Source organism: Trachurus japonicus, chromosome 22 (assembly GCF_045865225.1).
Source record: "Trachurus japonicus isolate A0001 chromosome 22, Traja_1.0".
Lineage (NCBI taxonomy): Eukaryota > Metazoa > Chordata > Actinopteri > Carangiformes > Carangidae > Trachurus > Trachurus japonicus.
The window spans coordinates 12,304,171-12,327,863 of NC_140928.1; the positions used below are offsets into that span (position 1 = coordinate 12,304,171).

At 42.9% G+C, this 23,693-nt stretch overlaps 1 protein-coding gene across 2 annotated transcripts; it reads right to left on the minus strand.

The window, feature by feature from the left end:
* Nucleotides 1-2,489: 2,489 nt before the first annotated feature.
* On the minus strand, nucleotides 2,490-12,754 carry lbh (LBH regulator of WNT signaling pathway). Of its 2 annotated transcripts, none has more exons than XM_085767253.1 (3): nucleotides 12,460-12,754; nucleotides 7,303-7,405; nucleotides 2,490-4,359 (listed from the first exon to the last, which is right to left on the minus strand). In XM_085767253.1, the coding sequence occupies exons 1-3, from the start codon at nucleotides 12,486-12,488 to the stop codon at nucleotides 4,135-4,137; spliced, it is 357 nt and encodes a 118-aa protein (XP_085623379.1). In that variant the 5' UTR covers nucleotides 12,489-12,754; the 3' UTR covers nucleotides 2,490-4,134. The 2 variants fall into 2 exon arrangements, with proteins under 2 accessions (XP_085623379.1, XP_085623380.1); XM_085767254.1 differs by lacking the exon at nucleotides 12,460-12,754 and adding an exon at nucleotides 12,335-12,433.
* Nucleotides 12,755-23,693: the final 10,939 nt, after the last annotated feature.

The following is a 23,693-nucleotide window of genomic DNA, read 5'->3' on the forward strand; positions in this document are numbered from 1 at the left end:
TCAGACTCTACCGACACACTGGGATCAGCGATGGGATTGTTTCCATTGGAAAGAATTCCAAGAATGAGCTAGAAGAGCTATCAGTGACTTCACTCAGAGGACTCTGACAACAGTTTTAATACACGGCGAGGCACACACGCTCTCGCAACACATTTAAAGATACTGTGTCTCACGCCAAGGGTGGTGTGCGAGACGCTCTCCGTTTCCCTGTGTCACCGAGTGCCCACTCATCTTTGCCGGCTGCAAAATGAAAGCTGTCACTTCTGACAACCAGCAGGGCAGTTAATTAGCAGGTGTAAAGGCAAAACAAAAACACCTTTTACACATGAGATAAAGTGATTACATCTTTTTTTGGTGATGTCAACACAATGTAAGACTTTAAAAAACTTTAAAACTTAAGCAACAACCACATTTCAAATGAAGAAAAAAATATGATGGGAATTATACTTATTCTCATTCCTGCTGAGAATTACATAAGGAGCCAATATGGTAAATGTAAAGCCAGAGCCAGAGCATGGTTAGCTTAGCTTATCTGATCTCAGTGGTTTATGTAAAGACAATCAAGATAACATAGTTGTGTTGTGAGCTTTGGATGTGAATTTTGTTACGCTTGATTGATGTTGTCACATGTTAGTCCCCCCATAAAGTCTGACAAGCAGTTTTCCCACTAACCACTTTTGTGCTAAACTAAGCCAACTGGCTGCTAGCACAAATTCTGTGTTTTCATACAGCAGCGCTAACCAAACATGTCATCTATCTCTCGTTAAGAAAACAACACTCAAAAACTCAGCCAACCTGTTGTACCAGGACTGTTTGGTTGATTTTCGGATTATAATATCAAGATCAAATCAAATCCCATTATGAATAGAAAGAGGGTTACTGAGAAAACTATTTTTTCAGGGCCTTTAAAGTGAATGTTATAGCTAGAAAATCCCTAAACATGACCTGATAATTGTACAGGTCTAAAAAGTTATAGATAATACTGGTGAAACCTAATTGTTTTATGGATATAAAAACATGTTGAATTCTTGTGAACATTTTACATTCATTTTAACTAGTGGTTTCTGTCCAAAAGTCGAAGGCTGAGAATTAGCTGAGGAAGAAGAGCGGAATATACAAGCTGCTTAAAATGTCTAAATGCCAAGAGATGTTGCTCCGGGACTTCCTGTCATAATTCCGTTGGCCTAAAAAATACAGGGCTTTTCTTTATTAAAACTGAAGTATATTGCTTCCTCCTGCAATATTTGAAATATGAAACAGAGTTCAGAGGTTTCAGGCTGACGTCACATTATTGCGTAGCTGGATGTGAGTTTGGTCAGTCTCTCTAAGGACTGTAATCTGTCCTTTCCTAACTTCTTCTGAGTTCTTCTTTCCATGATCTCACAACTTTTTCCACTCAGATCAAGGGGACAGTTGTTAAGAAAGGGACAAAAGACATTCATTTTCTAGCCTGTTCAGAAGAGGCCACAAGCTCCCCGGGCCATGTTCACTCACCGCTGCTGACCACCATTATCAGCTGGGGGGTGGGGGGGTGGTATTAATAACTTTTCATGCTCCAGTTTTTCCAGGAAGAAGGAAGCAGGATAGAATGTCAGTTCATTGTTCTCCTTCCAGGAAGTGACCATAAGGCCCATGAAAGTACCACCTTGGCCAATCTATGGGGCCCTTGGCCCTCAAAGGCCCTTCCACAGCAACTCTGATGCACTATTCTCGGCACTGGGCAATCAAACTTGACCTGGTGGGTCATAGTGCGTAGCAGCAAATCACCTGAGAGGTTACCATTGTAACAGTGATCAGAAAGCTTTCTGTTTATTCCTGTAAAATCCCTCAATTCCCCATTAGAGCTTTTCCACTCAACCACATTTTATTAGTCTTGCATCACTGTGGTGAGTGTTTATGGGTAGAGCGTGAGGAGCTGCTTCCACAGCCTTTTATACCCACTACTATCTTTAATTAATACTTCTGTAATTGTAAAGGCTCTAAAAGAGTGGTAGGTGAAACCACTGCTCTATATATTGCTGAATGGCTTCATTTAATATTTTAAAGATGCATTCTTAAGTATGTAGAAATTAAAGCTGCTCAGTGAAGTAATAAGATTTTGTTGCAACAACAAGCGAGACTGTGCTCCATTTGTGTGAGTTGAAGACAGGAAGTTGCATGTGGCCTGCTCTCGCTTCTATATATACACGTTTTTGATACATGCATCTGCATTCGTAGAGAGATTCTGTGTGAGAGTTGCTGTGCAGGAAGTAATACTGTTTTTTTCTCTAACCACTGCAGGTGAAATGAGTGGGGAAAGGAGCTGTATGTGGAGGAGGGGGTTTACATGAAGGAAAATGAAAGTAAACACAAAAGCAAAGTCTCTTGGAAACACAAATTTAAAATGCACTGGAGGATCACCCTTGTAAAAGACTCATTTACTTCATCTCACTTCGCCATAAAAATGGCAGTAACTCTTCATAGTCAATTATTCTCACAGCAGTCACAGCTGGATAGCAAATTCAAATGTTTATTTACAGCCTCTGTAATCGTCACAGAGAAAAGTGGTCTAAATACAAAAAAAAACACAATAAACAGAAAGATGGCGGCTAATCTCCCTGAGCTTTACAAAAACAATGTGGGACCTGTGGGTGACAGGAGGAAAGAGAGATGTTCTGTACACAGCCCTAATGCCACTTAAATGAGAAATAACAAGAACAGAGACATAGTACATCTGCCATGCTTGTACAACAGTATTTCAGATTCTGTGCACTGTAATCTTTTCCACAGACAAAACTTTTTTTTTTGAACCAACAAATAACTTGCCATTTGAAAAAGGAGTAAACACAAAACAAAAAGAAAACAGACTTTTAAACTGCAAAACAGGCGAGTTAAATGACAGTACAACTAGAGAGCAAATATGATTTCCCGTTAACAGCTTTTGGCAAACATGACTATGATTTAAGTTGTAAGTGGAGTGCAGAGTAATACGATTTCAGACTTTGCCTGTATCCTTGTTTGTGAACTTTTTTCTGCAGTGTGAATTCCCCGTGACCTGAACTTTGTAATGTCAAATGTATGGCTGTTTTTGAAAAGAACAGGAACACTAGGAAAGACAGCCTTCAGTTCAGGTGTGTACAGCTCAGAGCGACTCTCCATCTGCTTCTGTCTAAACATAAAGAAAAATAAACTATTTACATATCCTTCATTGGGGCTGTACACAATTTCCCATTCTTATTCAACTCTCCTTTTGAACAATACCCTGCTTGCTTTGTCATTTACAGTTTGTCACAATGTTTACAGGAGACCAACATGATGAGGATCATAGCTTGACTATATTTACCATGGCAGGATTGTCCCCCCACCCCCCCCTTCACTTTCTTCTCACTTCTCTAAAACAATTCCATGTTTCCTTTTTTTTTCTCTTGTAAATGTTAATATCTCAAAAATATAATTTAGACAAATCCTGTGACGGAAAGAAAACAAAAAATTCCCAGTAACGTTTTGCACAAAACACCCACTTCTCAGAAAACAGACAAAAATCACAAAACATTCAATTCCCACAAACAGACAAATCTATGGACAGCAGTGGCAATCACAATAATCAACATATCAATCCAGAAACTGAAACACAGGTGTGGACAGTGTGCTGTGGACAGAATTCCCCACGGGTACCACAATAGTTCTGTATGCATGTATAAAGCCTCTGGGGTCATGATGCCAGCCATTTTGGAGTAGAGTAGAAAGCAGTAGTCACCCCCTGCAGTGTGAGACCTGTCCATGGAGCACTGAGCTGCCGCTGTCCAACCGGACATCCGTCCTTGGCCCAGACACACACAGTGGTAGGCATGGTAGGAAGTGGGTGCAGGTTAGACGTGTGTGCGTGTCTGGTCTTTTCAAGTCCGCTTGGTTGGATGTGAAGTCCAGGAGGATAAATTATTGTGTGAGAAAGTGTGTGTGTGTGTGTGTGTGTGTACACATGTGTGTATTGCTTCTTTTGGTGTTGAGGGCAACAAGATGGCATCGCAAGACACCGAGCTTGTGTCCGCCGGTCGAATCTGGAGTGCTGAAGTGGAGGTGTAACCAGTGTGTGAGAGGGAGAGTCGATTTAGAAAGAACCAGAACAGGAAGGGTATGGCTGCTGCAGCACGGCCTCTAGTGCTGAGAATTCTGTGTGGGCTGTCCATTTTGGATGCTGCCGTTATTGTGCTCCTCCTCCTCTTCTTCGTCGTCGTCGTCCTCTTCACTGACAAGGAACTCCTCTGGTGGCCAGCGAAGCTCTCCACTCTCCACTTCTCCCTCCGTCGGCTCGACCACGATGGACGGCAGGCGATCTTTGAGCTTACAGCAGCGGTCAAAGTCTGATGGGTCGGGGAATATCTAAAAATGAGATGAGGGGGGGGGGGGGGATAACACTGGTTAGGAACCTTTCATTAACCTCAGGAGTTAATACATGGCCATCCCCAGAAATTATTTGTGAGCATATTTCTGATTTGTACAAAGCGTGCGGTACGCTCTGGGACAACAGAACTTGCAGAAGTGTTGCAGGCACCAGCACAAGGCTAAACAACTGTGAAGGAAGTGATGTGAAGACTAAACATCTGTCATGGGAAATGGTCGCACAAAATCCCAGTGGCATACCTGCGCCTGCCCATCCCATATTCCCATAGCAGCCGAGCTTGCTTTTCCCATACGTAGGTGCTCACTCAATACCCATATAATCTGCACCAGGAAGAGGTTACATCAGTGGCTGTGTATGGGTAAAATGAGGCATGTCTAGCAGGACTTGCGGTAAATGCTGCATCATGTTTAATCTAAATGCTTTGGAAGGCGTTGTGCCAAGCTGCTTGTAGCTGCTTATGAACTCATCCAGTGCCACATCACCCACCACGAAGAAGATTATACAAGAGTGTAATCACTGCATTTCAAATTGCTAAGGTAAAAAAACATTTAAAAAAAAAGGTGAAAGGTTTATTGGAGCATGGATTGTTTATAAATAGAACACCCATCCCTATATATTACAGGCAGCATTTAGTGTTGAATACTTCATATTCCTGCCGAGATGGAAAAACAACAAAAAAAAAAGATTGTGAAATCGGCTGAGTTACTCAGACTGATACGTCTGCTTATAAACACAGCGTGCCACTCTCAAATGTTTGGATCTAAACTGAAGGGCATGAGAGACGTTCTGACAAGAGAGATTACACGCATTCCCTATCCTGGCAAGATTGGACATCAACCTCTGACTTTCTCTGTTCTCAGGAACCCAGAGAAAAGGCCCAGGGGAAAAAAGCCCTGCCACTCCTGGTCCAAGAACAGCATTTTTTGCTGTTGTTTGGATAAAGTGGATGAATATTTTTAGACCTGCATATTTCACTCCAAGACATTGGGGGGAGTGGGGATGGGGGGGGGGCAATGTCGCTGTCTGGGCAAAGAGCCGAGTGGAAAGAAAGCATTAGATGAAGCAGGAGAGAGACTGAGACAAGAAGAGATAGAGGGGATCCAGCTGTGTCCAAGTCTCCATGAATTCCATAAGAGACAGATGAGAAGGGAGGAAAAAGACAAAAAAAAAAAGAAGCTATAAATGCATCTTGTGAATGTGAGAATTTGTCAAGTTATGAAAGCATGTACGCATCAACATTCTCTGAAAACAGCTGCGTACAGAGCCACGCCAAGAGGTGCGATTATATGTGTGTAATTACATGTACGAGCATGCCTGTGTTCATGTCTAATGCCTGCGTGCATCTGCATTTCCTGGCCTGTATCGCCAATCCTCACTGTGCGTCAGCACCGGGGGAGTTAGGCAGTGAGTGACCTTGCCTTTGGACCCTCCGCTAACACATGTCATAACTTGTTTCACTTCCAGTGGCAGGAAGCGACGACACATCAGCCAGGCACAATGCCAGCTATTTTAGGATCTTCTGGGGTGTGTGGTTGGGTTTGGATGTGCACACTATATGCCTGAATCATGACATTGCCTTTTGAGATGATAATTCAGCAAACAGTTTGCCGTTTACTCATCCTTTTCCACTCGTGAGGTCACAACCATTTCAATACCTTTAATAGGTGCAGCTGGAATTTAATGATCACACAATGTGTCAGAGCCCCAGCACTCACGATGGAGGAAGTGACGGGTGTATCGTCATTCCATCATAATGTGCATCTTAGGAGTGGCCGGGACCTTGGGCAAGTGATTTAAGGGGAGGAAATACAAAGTGGGGATGGAAAGCACAGAAAAGTGGCACATTGGCATCCTCCTTTTCTCCCCCTCCCCCCCTTCCTCATCCGCTCCTCTCATCCTCTCAGACAGACTCACAGCTGGGGTGTGAACTGTGTGGAGGAAGCTAGCCTTTTCCTTTTGGGTCAGTCTACATCCTCAGTCAAAGTCTGAATACAGCTTGGCATTATCAAACCATTAGGATTTATACATTTTGCAGTGTGCATCTATAGACAAATTGCTTAAATTATGTCAGTCTTATATAAGATGATCTTCCCACAGGAGGGTGGTACCAGTCTCAGCAGGTGGCCTCAGTGACTAATAGAATCATTTGATCCCTCCGACCAACCTTTGCCAAATTAAATGTTTTCGTCTTAAACTATTTTGCTGTGAAAGATGATGAAAAGTAAGCCTCAACATGGGGCCCTTTGATACGTTTTCCATCCTTGGCACAAATGTGACACTGAACAAGCAAGCAGCTGTGTGTTTAAGTAGTTTTGTTTCCAAGATGGCCCTGTTGAGCTGACAGTGAAACAAAGCTGCAGGCAGCAACTTGTCACGACCACCTGATGGCTGCTTCTCTCATCTCTCTGAATCTGCAGGGTTTATTTTAGTGACCGGGCACGGTAGATTACCGACAATTTCCACTACATACATTTCCCCTGTATGTTTAAATTTATGACCAACCATGACCGCCAATGTTTCACAGGGTAAAAATAGGAGGGTGAATTTTGCGCTAATGTTTTCTTAGAATTGTAATTCTATATCAAGTAGCAGATGGGCGTACAACCACTGAGAGAGATCTGGAAAAATCATCTTTATTCTATTACATTTCATTGACTTAAAAATGTAAGGTGGTTAAACTGTGCGTGACATTTGTGTGTATAATGTCGCTCCCACCCTCCTATACTGAAGGAAGCTGCTGTTCCTACATGAAATGCAGAAGCAGCAGCTCCCTCTGGTCCATGCTGACGTCAGTTCAACTCATGATAATGGATGGATGAAGACAGGTGTAAAATGGCTGTGACACATTAAAAAGTACAGGTGGGGAATTGGGACGAAACCTGTGTTTCATTATTGTGCATGTGTGAGTGTGTGTGTCATACCTGGAAGGAGAGTCTGTCCTTGCTGGGGCTGAGCCTCATGTCCTCCATGGGGGTGCTGTTGATCATCACCTCAGTCATCTCTCGGCTGGGCACAAACACTGGGCTGCAGGGTTGACAGAAGAAGCCATGTATTTAGACAGTGAAGATCATGGCCTATTTGCAAGTGATTGAAAGGGATTAAAAATCTTCAGAGATTGCATGTAATAAACCAACATACGAGTCTGAAAGCCATTGATGCTCTGGTTGTGCGCTGGGTTTGTTTATAATCGGCACATCTTGACCACAACACAACAGGCATCCAGTCCATGCTCTGCTCTGCTTATGCACTGCAAAGCTGCACGGCTCATTCTGCGGCTTTCATACGGTGGCCACCTCTAAATACAGGATGATGTGCTCTTGCACTAGCAACCAGAGAACACAGTCATTGTGAGAGTGTGCTGGGGGCGTGCTGTGGTATTTGACTGGGGTGGAACTCGATGCACTCAGGTCCATAAAAGCTTGGCCAAACTTTCCATTTTAGATAAAGTAACAAGCGCTTGTTTATCCATGCTCAGTGCAATCACTATCCAACTTTGTTGTAGTAAAGTTTTGTTTTTTTTAACAAAATGACTTGAAGCAGGTCCCAGGACTGACATAGATGCCGCCTTGAGACAAGATGCTGAGCGGCCTTCTCACGCTCTCTATTTAAAGCCTGGTGCCTTGTGGTCAGTGGCCAAAGGCTTGTGGTTTGTGTGGTCACTGGCTATATAGGACAAAGAAAACAGAACACGGCAAGAAGCTAACTCACATCCACACATTATCCGATTCAACAGACCTGTGTGTGGCGTCGCTTGACCTACTACTTTAAAGCTTGAATAAAAGTGTTTTGGATATAGAAAAATGAGGAAAAATCATACACCAACAGCAATTACAACATGGTTCAAATGAGCACTGATAGAAATTCAGTGAATTAACACTTTTGCTTCAAAAATCAATCACATAACAGCAAAAAACATGAACGTTCAGACTAATTCAAGCGTTTGATAAATTACACACACAGAAGTCCCTTTAAAAAATAAATCATCTTTCACCAACAACATGAAAAAAATTCGGTGGAATTTCTACAGTAAATAAAGCGCAGAGCTGTCTTACCGTACCCATGTATGACTCATACAAAACTCAGCACACCCAGAATGCTCGCTACAGAAATCTATTCATCTCTATTTACTGGAACATGAATTACTTAACAGCAAGTTAAGAAAATATTTATTGTTCACATTTAATCTGGTAATCTGAGACTTCACATGGAAATTCAATCTTCAATCCTGGCAAACTTTGCAGAAGAAATAACAACCTGAACACATTCTTCTTTGAAATTAATGTCTAATTCAGGAACAATAACCTGTGCTCTGTTCAGATCAGTGCGCTCAGGGGGTTTTCCTGCTGCAGCCTTACTTAACCTGATATAGCTTATGGTGACTAACATTAGAAAACTTTACATAGATGTTGCCATGTTGTAGTTTTCCAGACTTGAGGCTATTGTTGCGCCACATAGAAACTACATTTTAGCATTAAGCGTTATCCTGTCACTTGTATAGCCCAATCAGGGCCCAGATAATAAACTCTCCCTTAGTCTTCTGAAGCCCTGTCAATCAAGTCACTGCTGTTTCTAGTTTAACTTTCCTATTCAAATGCACCACATGGCCAGTCTTTCAGTAATCTCTGCTGTATTAATGCATATTCTTCCTTAAGGGAGAATTGAGTGGCATGAGTCACTCAATACCAGGAGATCATTAACCCCTGAAGCATAGGCAATTTATCAGTTTTTCCATCCCTAAATTCACATATACACCCTTTGTGGTTTTCAGGGGGAAACACTGACATCACAACAGGGTGTAGGGTGACTCTAAACAAGTGAGAATTGAAAAGCTTCTGGCTTTTCTCTGCAAAGTAAAGTTAACCTTTACTCCACCATTCAGTCCACAAGGCCAAAACAATAGTGGGATATCCAAAAATAAAAATAAAAAAAAGATTGAGGAGGGCTCAAAGGATACGCAAGATTTAACATGGAAAAAATCATGTCAGCCGAGGCGGCTCTTGAACTTATTTCATCCTTGAGTGGGGGTGCAGAGGAGGAGGGTGAGGCAGGCATGCAAAAAAAGCAGCAGAGGAGGGGACAGAGGGATGAACAGTGACAGTGAAGACCTGTGCAGAGGAGGAGAGGGGGAGAGAGGGAGGGGAAGGGAAAGAAAGATAAACACTCGGGCCTTGCCAGTCATATTTCTGTTCGGGGATCGTATAAACATCCTGCTAGGCTAAGAATAACAGAACATTGGCCTAATAAAACATAAAGGGGGCACAATGAGGAGGAAGTGGGGGTGCACAAGTAACAAGTCGACCTGCGAGGGAGGAAACAAACATACACAGACCACAGTCACATCTATTACTGCTTCAAGTGTCAAGCTGGGTTCAACATGTCCCTCTCTCAAAGTGGATTCCTAGAGATGGCATGTTAAAGAGCTCTATAAGTGACAAACTTGTAAATAGATTACATTAAATCAGAATGGAGCACAGTTAACTAGCGTTTATGGTCAAGGACACACATGTAGCAGTCATGTATGAATGAGCTGCACACAATACTTAAACACTTCCAATGGCCAGCTTACTTGATTCTGTCGGCGACACACACCTTAAAGCAAGTGGCCCTGGTTGATTAAAATGAGGCTGGTGTGGCAGATGGCCATAAACCTCTTTACCTCTTGACCCAGTCAACATAATGCATATACCTGGTCGGGTCAGCTTCCTAATGCCATGTCCAGCCAGGGCACAGAAGAACGACAGGTAACGACACAAGACAGTCATGTATTAGGTGTCCAAAGTACATTACGTATCTGAACTAAAGCTTTAGAGCTCAAACCAATTGTCATTTAATGGGTTAGGTCAACAAGATTCATCAGCAACAATTTTAGAAGTGATCTGTCCTTTAAGTTTATCTTTAAAAAAAACATTTGAATTCAATGGCTGAAGCTTCTTAGTTCTCGTTTTCAAATGTCAATGATCTTTTAAAAAAAATAATAATAATAATGCTGTACATAATTGTATATTTTTGGGTATTGGACTGCATCACACTGGGCTTTGAGAGATGGCTATGGGCAGAGTTTCAGAAAAGCTGCTGCGCTACAATTGGATGAAAGACGACTAAGTTCATCTTGGAGGCTCTTTCGAGTCCATTTCTGAAATCACCCTTGCACAACAAGCTCTGGAGTTCCAGACAAATGTACTGACCCAGTGACCAATTGGCGAGCAGATATAAATTGGAGGGGTTTGCCATGTTTGAGAGTCTCCAGTTCAGTCTGAACACCTTCCTGACCTCATTAAATGTAGTGCCATATTCCTAATGACTTTATGCTGCAGCCGTTTCATAATTAAAAGCCTTCGGCCACATCAGCTTTGCCTAAGACAGTCAAAATATCTCTGTTAGAAATGTCCAGACTCTGAAGACATGACCTCAGACTGACACCTGGTTCTTCCAGCTGTCTCCAGAGGTTAAGATAAAGGCCATGCAATCTCCTTGTGCGTCTGAGCTGCAGTGGTGCTGACAGGACCCCAAGACCCCGAGGTGGTCTCTGCAACAGTCAGTCTCACTGCACAACAGGGGAATCTGCACCTTGCATTATCAACATTGTTTCCCCCTCTGCCACCCCGCTGTTCTTACTACTACTATCATAAATCTCAGGCTGCGTGGCGACAGGGCAAAGCTGCCGACGTTCCAGTGCCAGCGCTGAGCTTTCCACCAGCCGAGTCACACAGCTCTGCAGGTATGTGGGTGGTGGTAGTGGGGAAAGAGAGGAGGGGAGGTGGGGGGGGGGGGGGCTGAGAAGAAACCCTCCCCGGAGCGAGCAGGAATGAATGAGTTGTATCCAGATTCCTCTGGTTTGAGTCTGCCACTGAAACACATCATGGATCAGTTACCACTCTGGTGCTTTAAGGTAATCCAAGTGCACAAGAGTGAAAATCGAATTGACTTTACATGTCGAACAATAAAAAGTTTTTTGCAAACGTCCTTATCTACATAGTGTATGGAAGATATGCAGCCATGTTGGGTGAGTTCCAGTTGTTGTGAGAAAAATGTCTTCCTGTTTGCACAGATACACAAGTCACAGTAGCTACAGCAAAGTGGAAGATATAAGCAAAACTTGCAGCATGCAGCTCCAAACCTAGCAAAACTCTAATCACGCCTTGGAAATGAACACTGAAAGAATTACACTAAGGAAAAAAGTGAGACCCTATTTTTGGCTCTCTCAGAAGTCAGCTTTACAGAAGGGAGAAGCATAGGTCTGGTGTAAGTAAGAACAGGAGGCAGTGTGGTTACAGTAAAGAGGTCGATTCTTAACTTCCTGGTAGAGCCTGCTGAGGTTTGAACTGAGCACAAAAACAATGTTTCAAAACGAGTTGCATATCCTCTCTAGTCTCTACAGACAGGAAAACAATTCTTGAGAAAGGGTCCAAATAAACAAAAAGGTGCACCCCACTATTCCTGTTATAAATGACACTACAGCAAAAGATAGAAGCAGAGTGCATCCATCCTCCTCTAGTTGTACCGCACCTGCAGCATAAAAGACTGTAGGATGAAGACAGTGTGTCACTCTAAATGTTTAAGGACCCAGCAAAGTAAGTGTAAAAAAGGGGATCCTGAAAAAAGGAATAAAGCACATTTCATCCCTAAATAGAAATAGGCTGAAAGCCGTGTGACCACTGTGACCTTTCAGCATTGGCACAAGCATAAAACATTTATCAGGCTGGTGCTTGACAACAAATCTAAAATGGAAAAAAAACAAAAAACAGGTGAGACCCAGAAATTCTCTTTTTTTCCAATCAGTGTGCTGTGACATTTCCAATTTCAGGGGCAACACCCCATAGAAAATCTCAAAGGAAACATGAGTGGGTGCAGCAACCCAAAAAAAAAAAAAAAGGTGTCTGCTTCAGAGTGGGGGAAATCACCAAATCACCAAACAAAAACATACCACAAGTATATAACCTCTACTGTTCTTACCTGTCAGATGGAAAGCCAACACACCCGAGCTACTGTTTGATACTTGATTTGAGTCTTTTCTATCAATCGAGATCAGCACAGACAAAGAGAAGCGTAAAGACATGTGGGAGAGATGCAGTACTCACCAATATATCTGCGGGGAAAATACAGACATGAATTCACACCTGCTGCCAATTTCTGCTGATTAGGGAAACTGATTACAGCCACTGACTTCTCTCTACTTTTTCCTCTTGTTTCTTTCTTTCTGTCTGTCTTTCTTTTTCTTTTTGCTCGCTTCGACTCTCCAAAGCAGCACGGGACGCAAATGCAAAACGAAAGTAACTCTGACAAGTCTTGACACCCGGGGAGGTAACAACAGGAGGGGGGAGAAAAAAAAAGAAAGCGCGCAGCTCTTTAAATTGGTGCGTCTGTCTGATCAGCACCACGGCTCGTGTTGGGTATTTATGCGGGAGGGCGTGTGCTTGTGCAGCCGAGAGACACACCCCCTCTCTGACCGGGCCAGAAATCCTCAATGGCAGCTCATTTATCGTCAGGAGCCAATCAGAGCACAGGTGACTCGACCCTCCTCCCCCCCCTTCCACCTTCTCCTGATGACGCCAGCAGTGACTGAACGCACCCCCCTCAACCTCCCCTCACCCCCTTCTCATTGGGAATGGACAAGAAGATACTGCATGATGCTATTGATTTGTAGTCTCCAAGGCAACTAAGTGACAGTCTTACCTCCTCTTGAATGACAAAAACCGCCCTGATTCGCCCGTTAGGTAATCCGTGACATTTATCCAAATGAGGAGAGGGAGGAGGAGACTTGGGCTCATTCACAAATAAATTCCAAGGACAAGTCAATGTCTGCATGTTTCAGAAATAAAGAATGGTTTTTCTGCAGGATTTTTGTTTCTTTGATACACCACATAAAACAAAGCATACACAATACACATCTGCAACACCAAATTGTTTCATCAATGTCAAATTTTGTGTCCTCAATACTGTTTTTTCCATGACTTGACCATGTTTATATATTATAATCAGCACTTCTAGCATAAAGTTGACCTTCAAGCTTTATAAAGTGCCCAGTTGTCTTTTTCCCCCTGAACAGGGTGCACTGCTCATTTGGCTCAGAGTAAGCAGGTGCTCAGGGTGCTCTGCAGTTTAAGGTGAATGGTAAAAATGCTAGAAGGCCTCTGCTGCCACCTTGTGACTCACTGAGGATGAGTGCTTTTTGTCTCACTCACAACAATGGACAGACATCTGAATATATATCATTTTGCAAACAAGGTATTTTTTTACCTCTCTACCACTCTCCACTCTCTACCACTCTCTTTGTGGCTTTAACAACGCTTCACAACGCAGCTGACTGCCTCTGTGAATCAGATAAATAAATGTATTAGAAGCTGTTGGTGAGAACAGATGGCGCACATCATGCCTGGCATAGAGCAGTGAGGAAATAAACATGCCGTGTGTCTGATTCTGAAATAATCCACACAGAGTTTCCATAAACCCTCTTAACCAGCAGCAGACAGCTGATGAGCCAGTGTATTAAAACTCATCCTCGTGTTCAAATATAAAGAGACTGAGAGCCCGCACTTCCCACTCTGCAACAAAATGTGTCTCTGCTGACGTTGGATGTGAATGCTTCACTCAGTTGTTGGTGTTCAGGGGCTGAAATCAGTAGTATTTAGCAGTATATCATACAAAGTTGGAGGTTGTTTTCTGCAGGAGCACTGATAATATGTATGCATGATGTGTCAGAGGTGTTTTGTTGTGGAGCAGCACTGGATGTGACTCAGCCAGTGCCATCGTCACATCATGACGTGGTGATGTCACGAGCTGCTGCTGTTTTGGAAGAACTTGTCAACATGGCATGAACTGCTACTACTGGTCCATAATATGTAAAAAATAAAAAATAAAAAAATAACAGAGACGTTTCTCATGATAAAAACCTGAGGGACATATAAATATCTTTATTCTGTATTCTATTCTATATTTTTACTGCAACCTTGTAAATCTCATGTGCAGTTGTGCCAGAGTTTGGCACCCCCTAACAAGGACTGAACAAATAACAGGGAAGAAAGCAAGAAACATTTATTTTTGAAAGAATCATTGACACAAAACGACCACAGGATGTCACTCGTGTCTTTATAATGGCCATGAGACGCACAGGGCTCTACATGAGCTTGTTAGACTAACATTTATGGAGACATTAACCAATTTAAACTACAATTATTTGATAGTATTTTCTTTAACTATCGCTAAATTAACAAATTTGACTTGTGTTACATTGTGTATTTCTAATGTAAATGGAGCCTGTTGATCTCTCTGATTGAATGCAATGTATGGATCTTTTTGTTTTCCTGCCTGAAATGACATTGAATGTACAAAGTTTATTCTGTTTTGTGGTTTATTTACATATATTCCCCACAACATCACAAACAGAGGTTCATCAAAAAATCCAAAGAGCCCACAACGTCTCCCAAAAAACATCCTGAAAAACACCACTTACACCACAAAACAATCATGATACCATCATAATTACGTACAGTGTCATTTAAATGGTCAAACACTGAGACATTAAGTAAATAAAGTGAACCTGTTGTGGCTGAAATGGAATTATCTTGAATCCAGAAAATGGCGACCCCATCTGTTCACTCTGCAGATGTGCAGGCCAGCTGCTTATATTGCTGCTCCACATAAACAGCTGCACATCTGGGCAGGCAGGGATGCCTCAGGGGAGCAGAGGGGAGGCCGAGGATCGACTGCACAACGTGTAAATGAACGAGGCCCTGAAGGGGACGGCAGTCGACAAGCACCCGTTGTCCTCTTGGCTCCTTTTCGAAGGAGGCTAAAGTTTCTTTTTGGACTGGTGGCTCTTTCTTCTGTGAACTTTTTTTTTCCTTCTTTCTTTCTTTTGTTCCTCCTCTTCATCGTAGCTTCTCTCTGCTTTTGCTGATTGTTTCAAGAAGGAGTATAACATGTATCAGAGAGGAACTGCAGACAAAAACATGTTGGGTGAAAATCACTCTGCAGTCTGCAGAAATGCTCTGTAGAACAAGCAGGAAATGCATTTTTCTTGCACAGGTTTCCCCTCCCACATCAGTTTGAGTGTTTCCATGTTCACAGTGTTTTTTCGCTGTATGTGTTTATGTCCATTAGTGTAAGCATGTGCAGGCCTACAGGTTTATCCTGCATGGGGACATTGGCGATTATGTGTTTTTTCTGGTGCATACATGTGTGTGTTTGTGCATGTGTGTTCTGAGGGACATCTGATCTCCGGGCTCGCCGCACGCCACGCTTGCTTGCAGGTGGTCTGTCTGCACTTGGGGGCCGAGCAGATTTAATATTTCATAGGAGCACAGCACACCCCTGGACGCCATCATTGAGTCCACATGGCCAGGCCGGAAAGCTGCTCTGTGAACGCTGGGCTGAAATATGCGGCCCTGCCAGCCCCCTCTCCACCATGCTGCTTGCTTACTTGCTGGGCCTCACAATTAAAAGCTAACCACAGCTACAGATGTTGGCAGCTGTCTTTAACCCGTTGGATGCCACTTTGTAGGTGCCGTCTGCCAATCCTCACTGTGTAAAGTGCTAAAAGCCACTAATAAAGATTGGACGGTGTCTATATCGGCTCAGTGGACGCAGAGGTCACAAGTCAAAACAAAAAGCAGAAAGAAAAAATAAAGTGGAGGGAAAAAAGCAAGAACTAACCAAAGCATTTCATTCTGACAGGTTCCAGGTCTAGTATGCCAGCTAAACCCTCAGCTCCTCCAGTTTTAATGCCCCCCCCCCCTCCACAGTTATACACCATATAAACAGGAAACCAAAACCAAAAGTGTTTTTTGACCGCCTTGCAAAATCCAGCGTGAGGAATTCAAGTTCAGGTCACAATTCATCAGATTCCAGTGAGGCCGAACCTTGTTCAGTGTTCGCCGTCATGTATGGTGTGGATCTGGAGCTCGGCCAAAGAGTACAGAGAGAATTTCACCAGCACCATTATTCAACAAGGTCAAACCCGATTTAGATTTGAAACCAAAGCCAAAACAGGGCATCTTGAAGCTGTTAGCAAACTATTCCAGATCTTAAACAGACCAGGGGGACTGTGTACATCTCCCTAATTGCACATGTCAATTTATGTATAAGCGCTTGGTTTAGTCAAGCTCCATTACTCCCCCTTTGCTTTCTCTCATGCTGTTTACCTGTCACCTTCTCCCTCGCTTATTCCACCTTACCTTAGACACATACATGCACAGCTTTCTGCAAATTCACAGGTTTGAGAGTGTGAGTGTTTTGAATGTTGCTTCCACGGAGGCACATTCACACACACACACGCACACACACAGAATCTCAGGCAAACCAACAACAAGTCACTGAGACAAACCATGTCAGTTCACAGTTTGACAGCTTGTTAATGTTGTGTGACTTCTCCGGGAACAAAAGATGCATTGCAGAAACTCAAGACTGCATGTAATTAATCCAATCCGGGCAATAACTCTCTCAAATATTTACTGTATTCCACTATCAGCGGCGAGGGAGACAAATGAAGAGCTTGACAAAAGACCTCACACATCCATGGGAGTCTTGCTTGTTCCAGAGACTGTGGCGAGCGAGCGGGGCAGGTGAAAAGAGTTGTTACTCACATCTCGACCGTAAGGGCCTATATAATGTTTTAACACACTGACCTTAAACCTACAGGGACCCTGCTACAATAATGCTGTCATCACCTGGTTTGAGAGTGGAAGCTTGATGGTGTGACACAACCATCCAGTGTCCATGGGAGAGTGACCAAGGCAAACACAAAGCAGCGAACAGGCCGATTTCTCCTTATGACATTTCATTCTCTACAGACACCGCCTTTTTTATTTTTATTTTGGTCATTTGATGGAAGCAGAACAAACTGAAAACACGTCATAATGATCTCATATCACTTTATGAAGTTGTGATGGTGGCAAAAAGCTGTTTATTTACTCAAACATCAGGCATGGAGAGGGGAGTATTCCCTATCTTTTCTGATGTGGTAACTTTCCAACAAATCCAAGGACAAAAACAAAACAAAACAAAACACAATATCTGGTTTTAGCTGCTCAGTGTTTCACCACAGCCACCAGTATACCACTAAGCTGCAGCAACTAGAAGGAAAAGAGTGGATTTGGAGATTCTGGATAACAAACTGTGCCGAGCAGAGGGAAACTGTGAAGCGTTAATTAATTCACAAGTCAGCCTGTGTGGGTTCCTCACCATAAGAAATACCTTTATGTCAAATTTACAGCTTTTTCATCTGCAGAACTGAAACCTCAAACCCTAACCCAAAAAGCATCAGTTTCCCTTAATTACACTCAAAATGTGAGTTTTTTAATCTCTTTTATGAGCCATCACATTCTACTTTCTTTGACTTCTCATTTCTTTTTTGTCAGCTTATATATAAAGTATATGGTGTACATACATGATGTTGATGTTGTGCATGAACTTTACTCCCTCAGATTATTCACTACATCATACATACATACCCCTCTCTGCACTGACTCTGGGGCAAAGGCGAAAGTGGTCATCTCCATAAAAAAAAAAAAATCATTTCGCAATAGCAGCTCAGTCTCTGCAAGATGGCTATTTTGGATCTAAGTAAATAGCCATGTTTTGAAAGCAATCATCTGGCCAACATTTTTGCACCCAGTTGGAGGATGAAAGAGAACTGAAGCTCATGCACAGACCTCCTAAATAGGAATAGCTAAAGTTGTGCAGCTGTGGCCTCATCTATGTCTCTGCATCTGGATCTGAAAGACTTCATAAAAACCAAATTAATGTGCGGTTAATTAATACCCGTAACTGCAAGCAGAAATGGCCATTGGAGAAACTGTTTGATAATTGAATCATTTGTGGTTTTCAGCAGGTTGCAATGTTCAGAAAGTCATTTCCGAGATACAGCTTTGGTGTGAAAACACAGCTCTATGATTAGGCCCTGATTAATCCTTGTTAGTGAGCAGGGGAGGCTTTCAAAGCCATAATGACTTTAAACACTAGAGGGTAGCCTGCTCAAGCAGGATTAGCTGTTTTCCACTTCACAGAGATAAAATTACCCTGCCCCACCAAATATTTCAATAGTGGGGAGATAGGGCCATTAAAATACCTTTAAAAGGTCACAGAAAGCCAACTTCAAGGTTTGTTGTCTCACCAGTTCTGAGTTACACTGAGAGGCGGTGGGGATGTCTTATGGGCTTTGCAGAGAGGGGGGTCCTGCCATTCTACAGGTTCACAGGAAAGATGGCCAAACATGTTTGCTCATGCCATGGGACACAATGTTTTCAGAGGAACAGCAGGAGCAGTGGAAGGGGAGAGGGTGGGTGGTTGGGTTGGGGGGGGGGTTACAAAGGAGGAGGGAGGAAGAAAAAGGTCTAACGGGGTCTGGTGGCCACATGTCACAGTTGCCGTTCGGTGCTTGGATACTGCAGGCTTTCGTGCTAAACATCGATGCAGAGGCTGAAAATAAGCCCTGTCCAAATACAAGGGGTTGGGTGGTGGACTGGTGAAGACAGGCCCCAGGCCAGACAACCCCACCCACCCCCCACCCCTCTTCTGATCCAGCTTTGGTCCCATCAGGGCCGAACAGCGACCCTGACCTTCAGCCCTGACTCCCAGCTTCCAACCCCAGCCAGCTGAGGGACTGTATGAAAATGACTGAAGGCTTGTGTTTCATTTTGGAAAAAGCCTCTTTATATACTTAAGTTTAGTATTTTCTTTAGACCTTTGACAGCAGTAATATATATTTATAGGAAACACAACATAATCCTGAATAAAGAGCTGCTACACAAACAATTATTGCAGCCACAAAAAGAAGGAGCCCTCCCCTTTCACTCCCTGTCCTCCCCTCATAATTTTTCCACAGCCCCTCAGGCCGTGTCAGTTGTTATTTTTTTGTTCTCTTTGTGTGTCCGCTTCAAATATAAAAGATGGACTCATTGATGACACTATATGTTTCTTGCAACAGCAACAATGGCAGACAAGTCGGGAGCAGACATGTCTATATTAGTGTCAGAGACACCCAGAGGTATGTCACATTACCACACAGTAAAACAGGTTAAAGAGGAACTTAATTGCTTGGTTGCTGTCCTTTGAAAAGCTCGGCTCAAACTTTCCAAAAGCAGACGAGCCGAGGTCGAGGCAGAAGGAGAGAGCCACATCAAAAGAGAAGTGTGCATGAATCTGTCAGCAATGAAGGGCTATTACTACAGTAGCAGCACCCTGCCTTAGGGAATATGCTGTCAGCTTTCTCATTAAAAGACTGACCTGGGAGAGAGCCTGGGGTTAGCTCACAAATTCAGGTCGAAACTGTTGCTGTTTTTCTGTTGTTGTTGTTGTTGTTGTTTTTTAAAAGATAATCAATAGGTAATTGTAACTCTATATATTTTATTTAATTTCAAGCAGGATGTGTGCATGTGTATGTGGTGAGGGGAGAGATGCCAAGAGTGAGATAAAAAGCGCATGCGTGTCTGTGAAATTAGAAACACAAACACATTAGATCTTAAACAAGCTTACCACATCCAACCTCTGCGAGCAATTAGAAAAGCATCAACGCCATTACACATGGACTCTTGACATGCCATGCCTAAACCCTTCACCTTCTCCTATGAGTAAACAAACACATTGGTGATGAAGCTAATGGGGCTCCTGCAAATGAGCCACATGAGAAGTGAGAGAGAGACGGAGAGCGAGCGATCCATCTTCTCCGTAGCGGGTAACCATCACCGAGGACACAGAGGAACCACCACAGAGGTTGTGCAGTAGTTAGTGAACCTGTCTGTCTCCTGTCAGACTGCTGTCACACACACATCGAGCCCAAGCATCAATACACACCGCCTCCCCCCGCCTCACCCTCTGCTTTTCCAGGTCTATATGCACTGAACGCACATGTTTTGATTGCTGACGGCCATGTCAGGAGTCAAGTAGAGCCTCTTAAAATGTGGCCTAGGGGCAAGGGTCATCCACTAATGAGTAAAAGCTTTTTTTCCCCTTTGTTGGCAGGGAGGGAGTAAGGAAATGTGCTCACTAGGTGGTAGGTAGGTGAGGAGGGGGAGGGAGGGGAGGAGAGAATGTGTGAAGGGATGGGTAGTGGCAGGGGAGAGGAAGGGTGAAAAGGCCGGGAGGGCGGGAGGGAGGGGGTGTCAGGAAGTAGAGCGAGAGGGGAGGCAAGAGGTGAGGTCTCAGGTGAGAGGGGGTGATAATGATAAACTGTGTTTTTCTGCAGTGTCTGACAGAGAAACCGAGATGGAGGAAGAAGAGTAGAAAGGCACAATTAGCTGTTAAAAGTCACCTTATTATTAAGAAATGATTTTTTAAAATATAGCATAGACCAGATAAAATCACATGTTTCAACCAGATTCTTAAAGGCAATTTAAGATTTATGAAGAGTCAAAACTTAAATTTCCAGACAATTCCCTTGAACCTTATTAATGACTCATAGTGACTTGATTTAAGTACTTTAATGGCAGTTTAAGTGGTGCTGAATGTACAAACATTGCTAAAATTTCAGCTAAAAAAACAAACTTGACATTTCAAATCTCAATTTAATCCTTAAATCAAATAAAAAACAGACATCGAAAAAATAAGTGAAAAACAACACCTGTGCTGTGCAAGAGTGAAGTAGAAAAGTACAAAACATCTGTGTTTTTGGAACATTTATCTCACAAAAAAAGTTTTTAAAAGCTTTTTTTTTTTTTTTCTGGTGACATTTTCAAATTCCTTCACTGTGGACGGCGCTTTTGGTGGTCCGAAAACAACAGATTTCAGATTTGTCTCCATTAGCATGGACATTGTCTACATCTTAAGTTGTCGTGTCATTCATCAATGTTTTTTCACTGTTGTTTTGAAATTCTTTTCTTTTTCTTCTCCCTCTGTAGATTTGCCAGTAGCTAGCTGCGTCTGCAGGACTTTGAAACACCCACATCATCTCATCTATAATGTGAATCACACGTCCACATGCAGTGTAGGTGTTTCCCTGCCCACTGCGCCCTGGGTGTAGTATGAGCTTGTCAGAGGCCAGACAGCCTGACCCCAACATGCTGAAATTGTTCCACGAGAAGCTCCCCTCTGCCCCTTTGGCTTTCTCTGTGTCCTGATGGACCTGGGACCCTGGCAGTGCGGCACATAGATGAGGATGTGTGGACGAGACACTGGTGGAGAAGAAGAAAGCCAGCCCTTGTGCTCGGAGAGTTAACCCTAAGTGATGCAATACCATTGAGTGCAAAAAGACGCTCTTTGTTCCCTCCGCTCAACTGATCTTGCCTTTACCTCTGCAGCCAAGCGATGTGTATGCGTGTGTGTGTGTGTATGTGTGTGGGTGTTTGTGTTAGAAGTGGCGGGCTGTTTGAAGCCGCTCTGATGGTTCTTTTGGTGCTCTCCAGGAAACGTTTGTCTGTGCATTGGATGAGCTCCTCCAGATGTTCCCATAATTCCACTGGATGTGTACGTGCATGCCTGGCCGTGTGAGTACATCCGAATGTGTGCGCGCGCGTGCAGGTCTGTGTGTTTAGATAGAAAGGGGAGGGAGGGGGGCCATGTTCCAATTAGAGATGGGTAAACTGTTGATGTAAAAGAAACTAAAGCTAACATTTACAGGCCATGACTTTGTGATGTCTCCCATTGTGACTTCAGTCTGCACTGTGGCATCGAGCCTAAAGCACTGTGCGGACAAGAGACGGGCCCAGAGGATTGTTTTAAATTCCACATTATAGTTTCCAAAGTGCACTCCAGTGCTATAAACACAATTTAATGTACAATCACTGCAAAAAACACTTAAGAGGTGGATTTTCCTGTGTTAACTTTAACTGCCCCGCTGGAGTGTCGATGAGAGTGACACAAAATCCCATCCCGCTCTGGGCAACGTTGATCTGTGGCCGACCTGGGACTTCAACCTCCCTACAGACATGGAGAGAAAGTTAATATATGATTTTCCTTTGTGAGAACAGAGTAGTGCAAAACAGCCATAAAATCACTCACAGCTTAATGGCCAGTAAGAGACAAACCTGAAAGCACATAAGGTGGACGCACACAGACAAACCCTGGGGTCAGAGGGACAGTGAGAACAAGTACGGTTTGGACAGGAAAAATCCTGAGTATTTTAAGATGGAAAAAAAATCTTATAAATGTTGCTTTTTTGGACTGATAATACTCTACTCAGATACCACTGACATGTTGTTTTTTTGTGCTTTTGATGAAATCAGATGGGCTTTATCACCAGGTAGAGTTTCCTCAGTTGTTGAACTGACAATTATTCTGAAAACTTTTAAGAATTAAGTAATTTAATCCTGACTTTACTGTAATAATTCATTCTGGACGATTTTAAGCTGGGGTGCTTAATCTTGTAGATACCAGCATGAGTTAGCTAAACCAGAGAATTTCTAATATTGAGTCAATAGACTGGCTCTGGCTAAACTTTGAAATGATCCAACCCACCCCTTAAAAGAATATAAAGACATAAAAAGAAACACCTCTAAGATTCATCCAGCTTTAATAATGGAAAGTTTTCATAACGAAGACCATCTGATGCAGTTGAAAGCTCCAGTCAAAATTGACTGTTCTCAATCAAGTAGGTTCCTCCCTGAAACTTTTTGTGAATAGAGGGTTGGTTCCTGGTGACTAAACAAAACAGTGGCATTTAACGTTACATGTAGTTTTGCTTTTATGTGAGCTGTCTCTGAGATTTACAGTGTACAGTGAACACTTGGTCTCTATCTGTGGTGTTCCCAAATTTCATTGTGACAGAGGTTTTCATTGGAACTACCTCCTACTGATGAAGAATTGATTAAGATGGGAAAAGCAAACATCCGGTGTGTTCAGAAAAACAACCCTTCTGGGAATTGCTGTGGTCGACCAGCCCTCTTTTCTTTAAAACCTTTATTTAAACCCTTATGTTGAGTAAAAGAAACAGAAAGATGTGACTAATACCTGGATGGGAAGAAAGCGATACCAAGGAACTTCCCTCAGGACTCAGTGGAAGTTGGACACAATGAATCAAAAGCACAGGAAATATCGTAAAGAAAATACCTGCATGAGCCCATAAAAGGTCCAGAACAATAACACCAGTGGAGGGGGTTTATCTTGTGATGTTCTTGTCTGTCATCTGTGTTTTTGTGTATCTATGTGGCTTGTATTGGCATTGCCAGAACACACTGTACAGTAGGTGTCCATCCACACAAATACAGTAGTTGTATTGTAAAATGTGTGTTTATCAAGGCTTTCAGTTTAATTAAATTTTATTTCTCCAAATAATGAAATACATTATCTCAAGATTTGAGAGAAAGACCAAATTGTGAAAGTAATAGCTGCTTATCACCTGATCTCATCTCTATTAAAGTTTAGCCAGCTTAAAGTTTTATGT

Bases quoted from the DNA above. Each gene is read 5' to 3' on its own strand.
- lbh (XM_085767253.1), bottom strand. From the start codon at position 12,488: ATGTCTGTATTTTCCCCGCAGATATATTG. The intron at 7,406-12,459 runs GTGAGTACTGCA...TCAACCCTGCAG, and splicing joins TTTTCCCCGCAGATATATTG to CCCAGTGTTTGTGCCCAGCC. The intron at 4,360-7,302 runs GTATGACACACA...TCTCATTTTTAG, and splicing joins AGGACAGACTCTCCTTCCAG to ATATTCCCCGACCCATCAGA.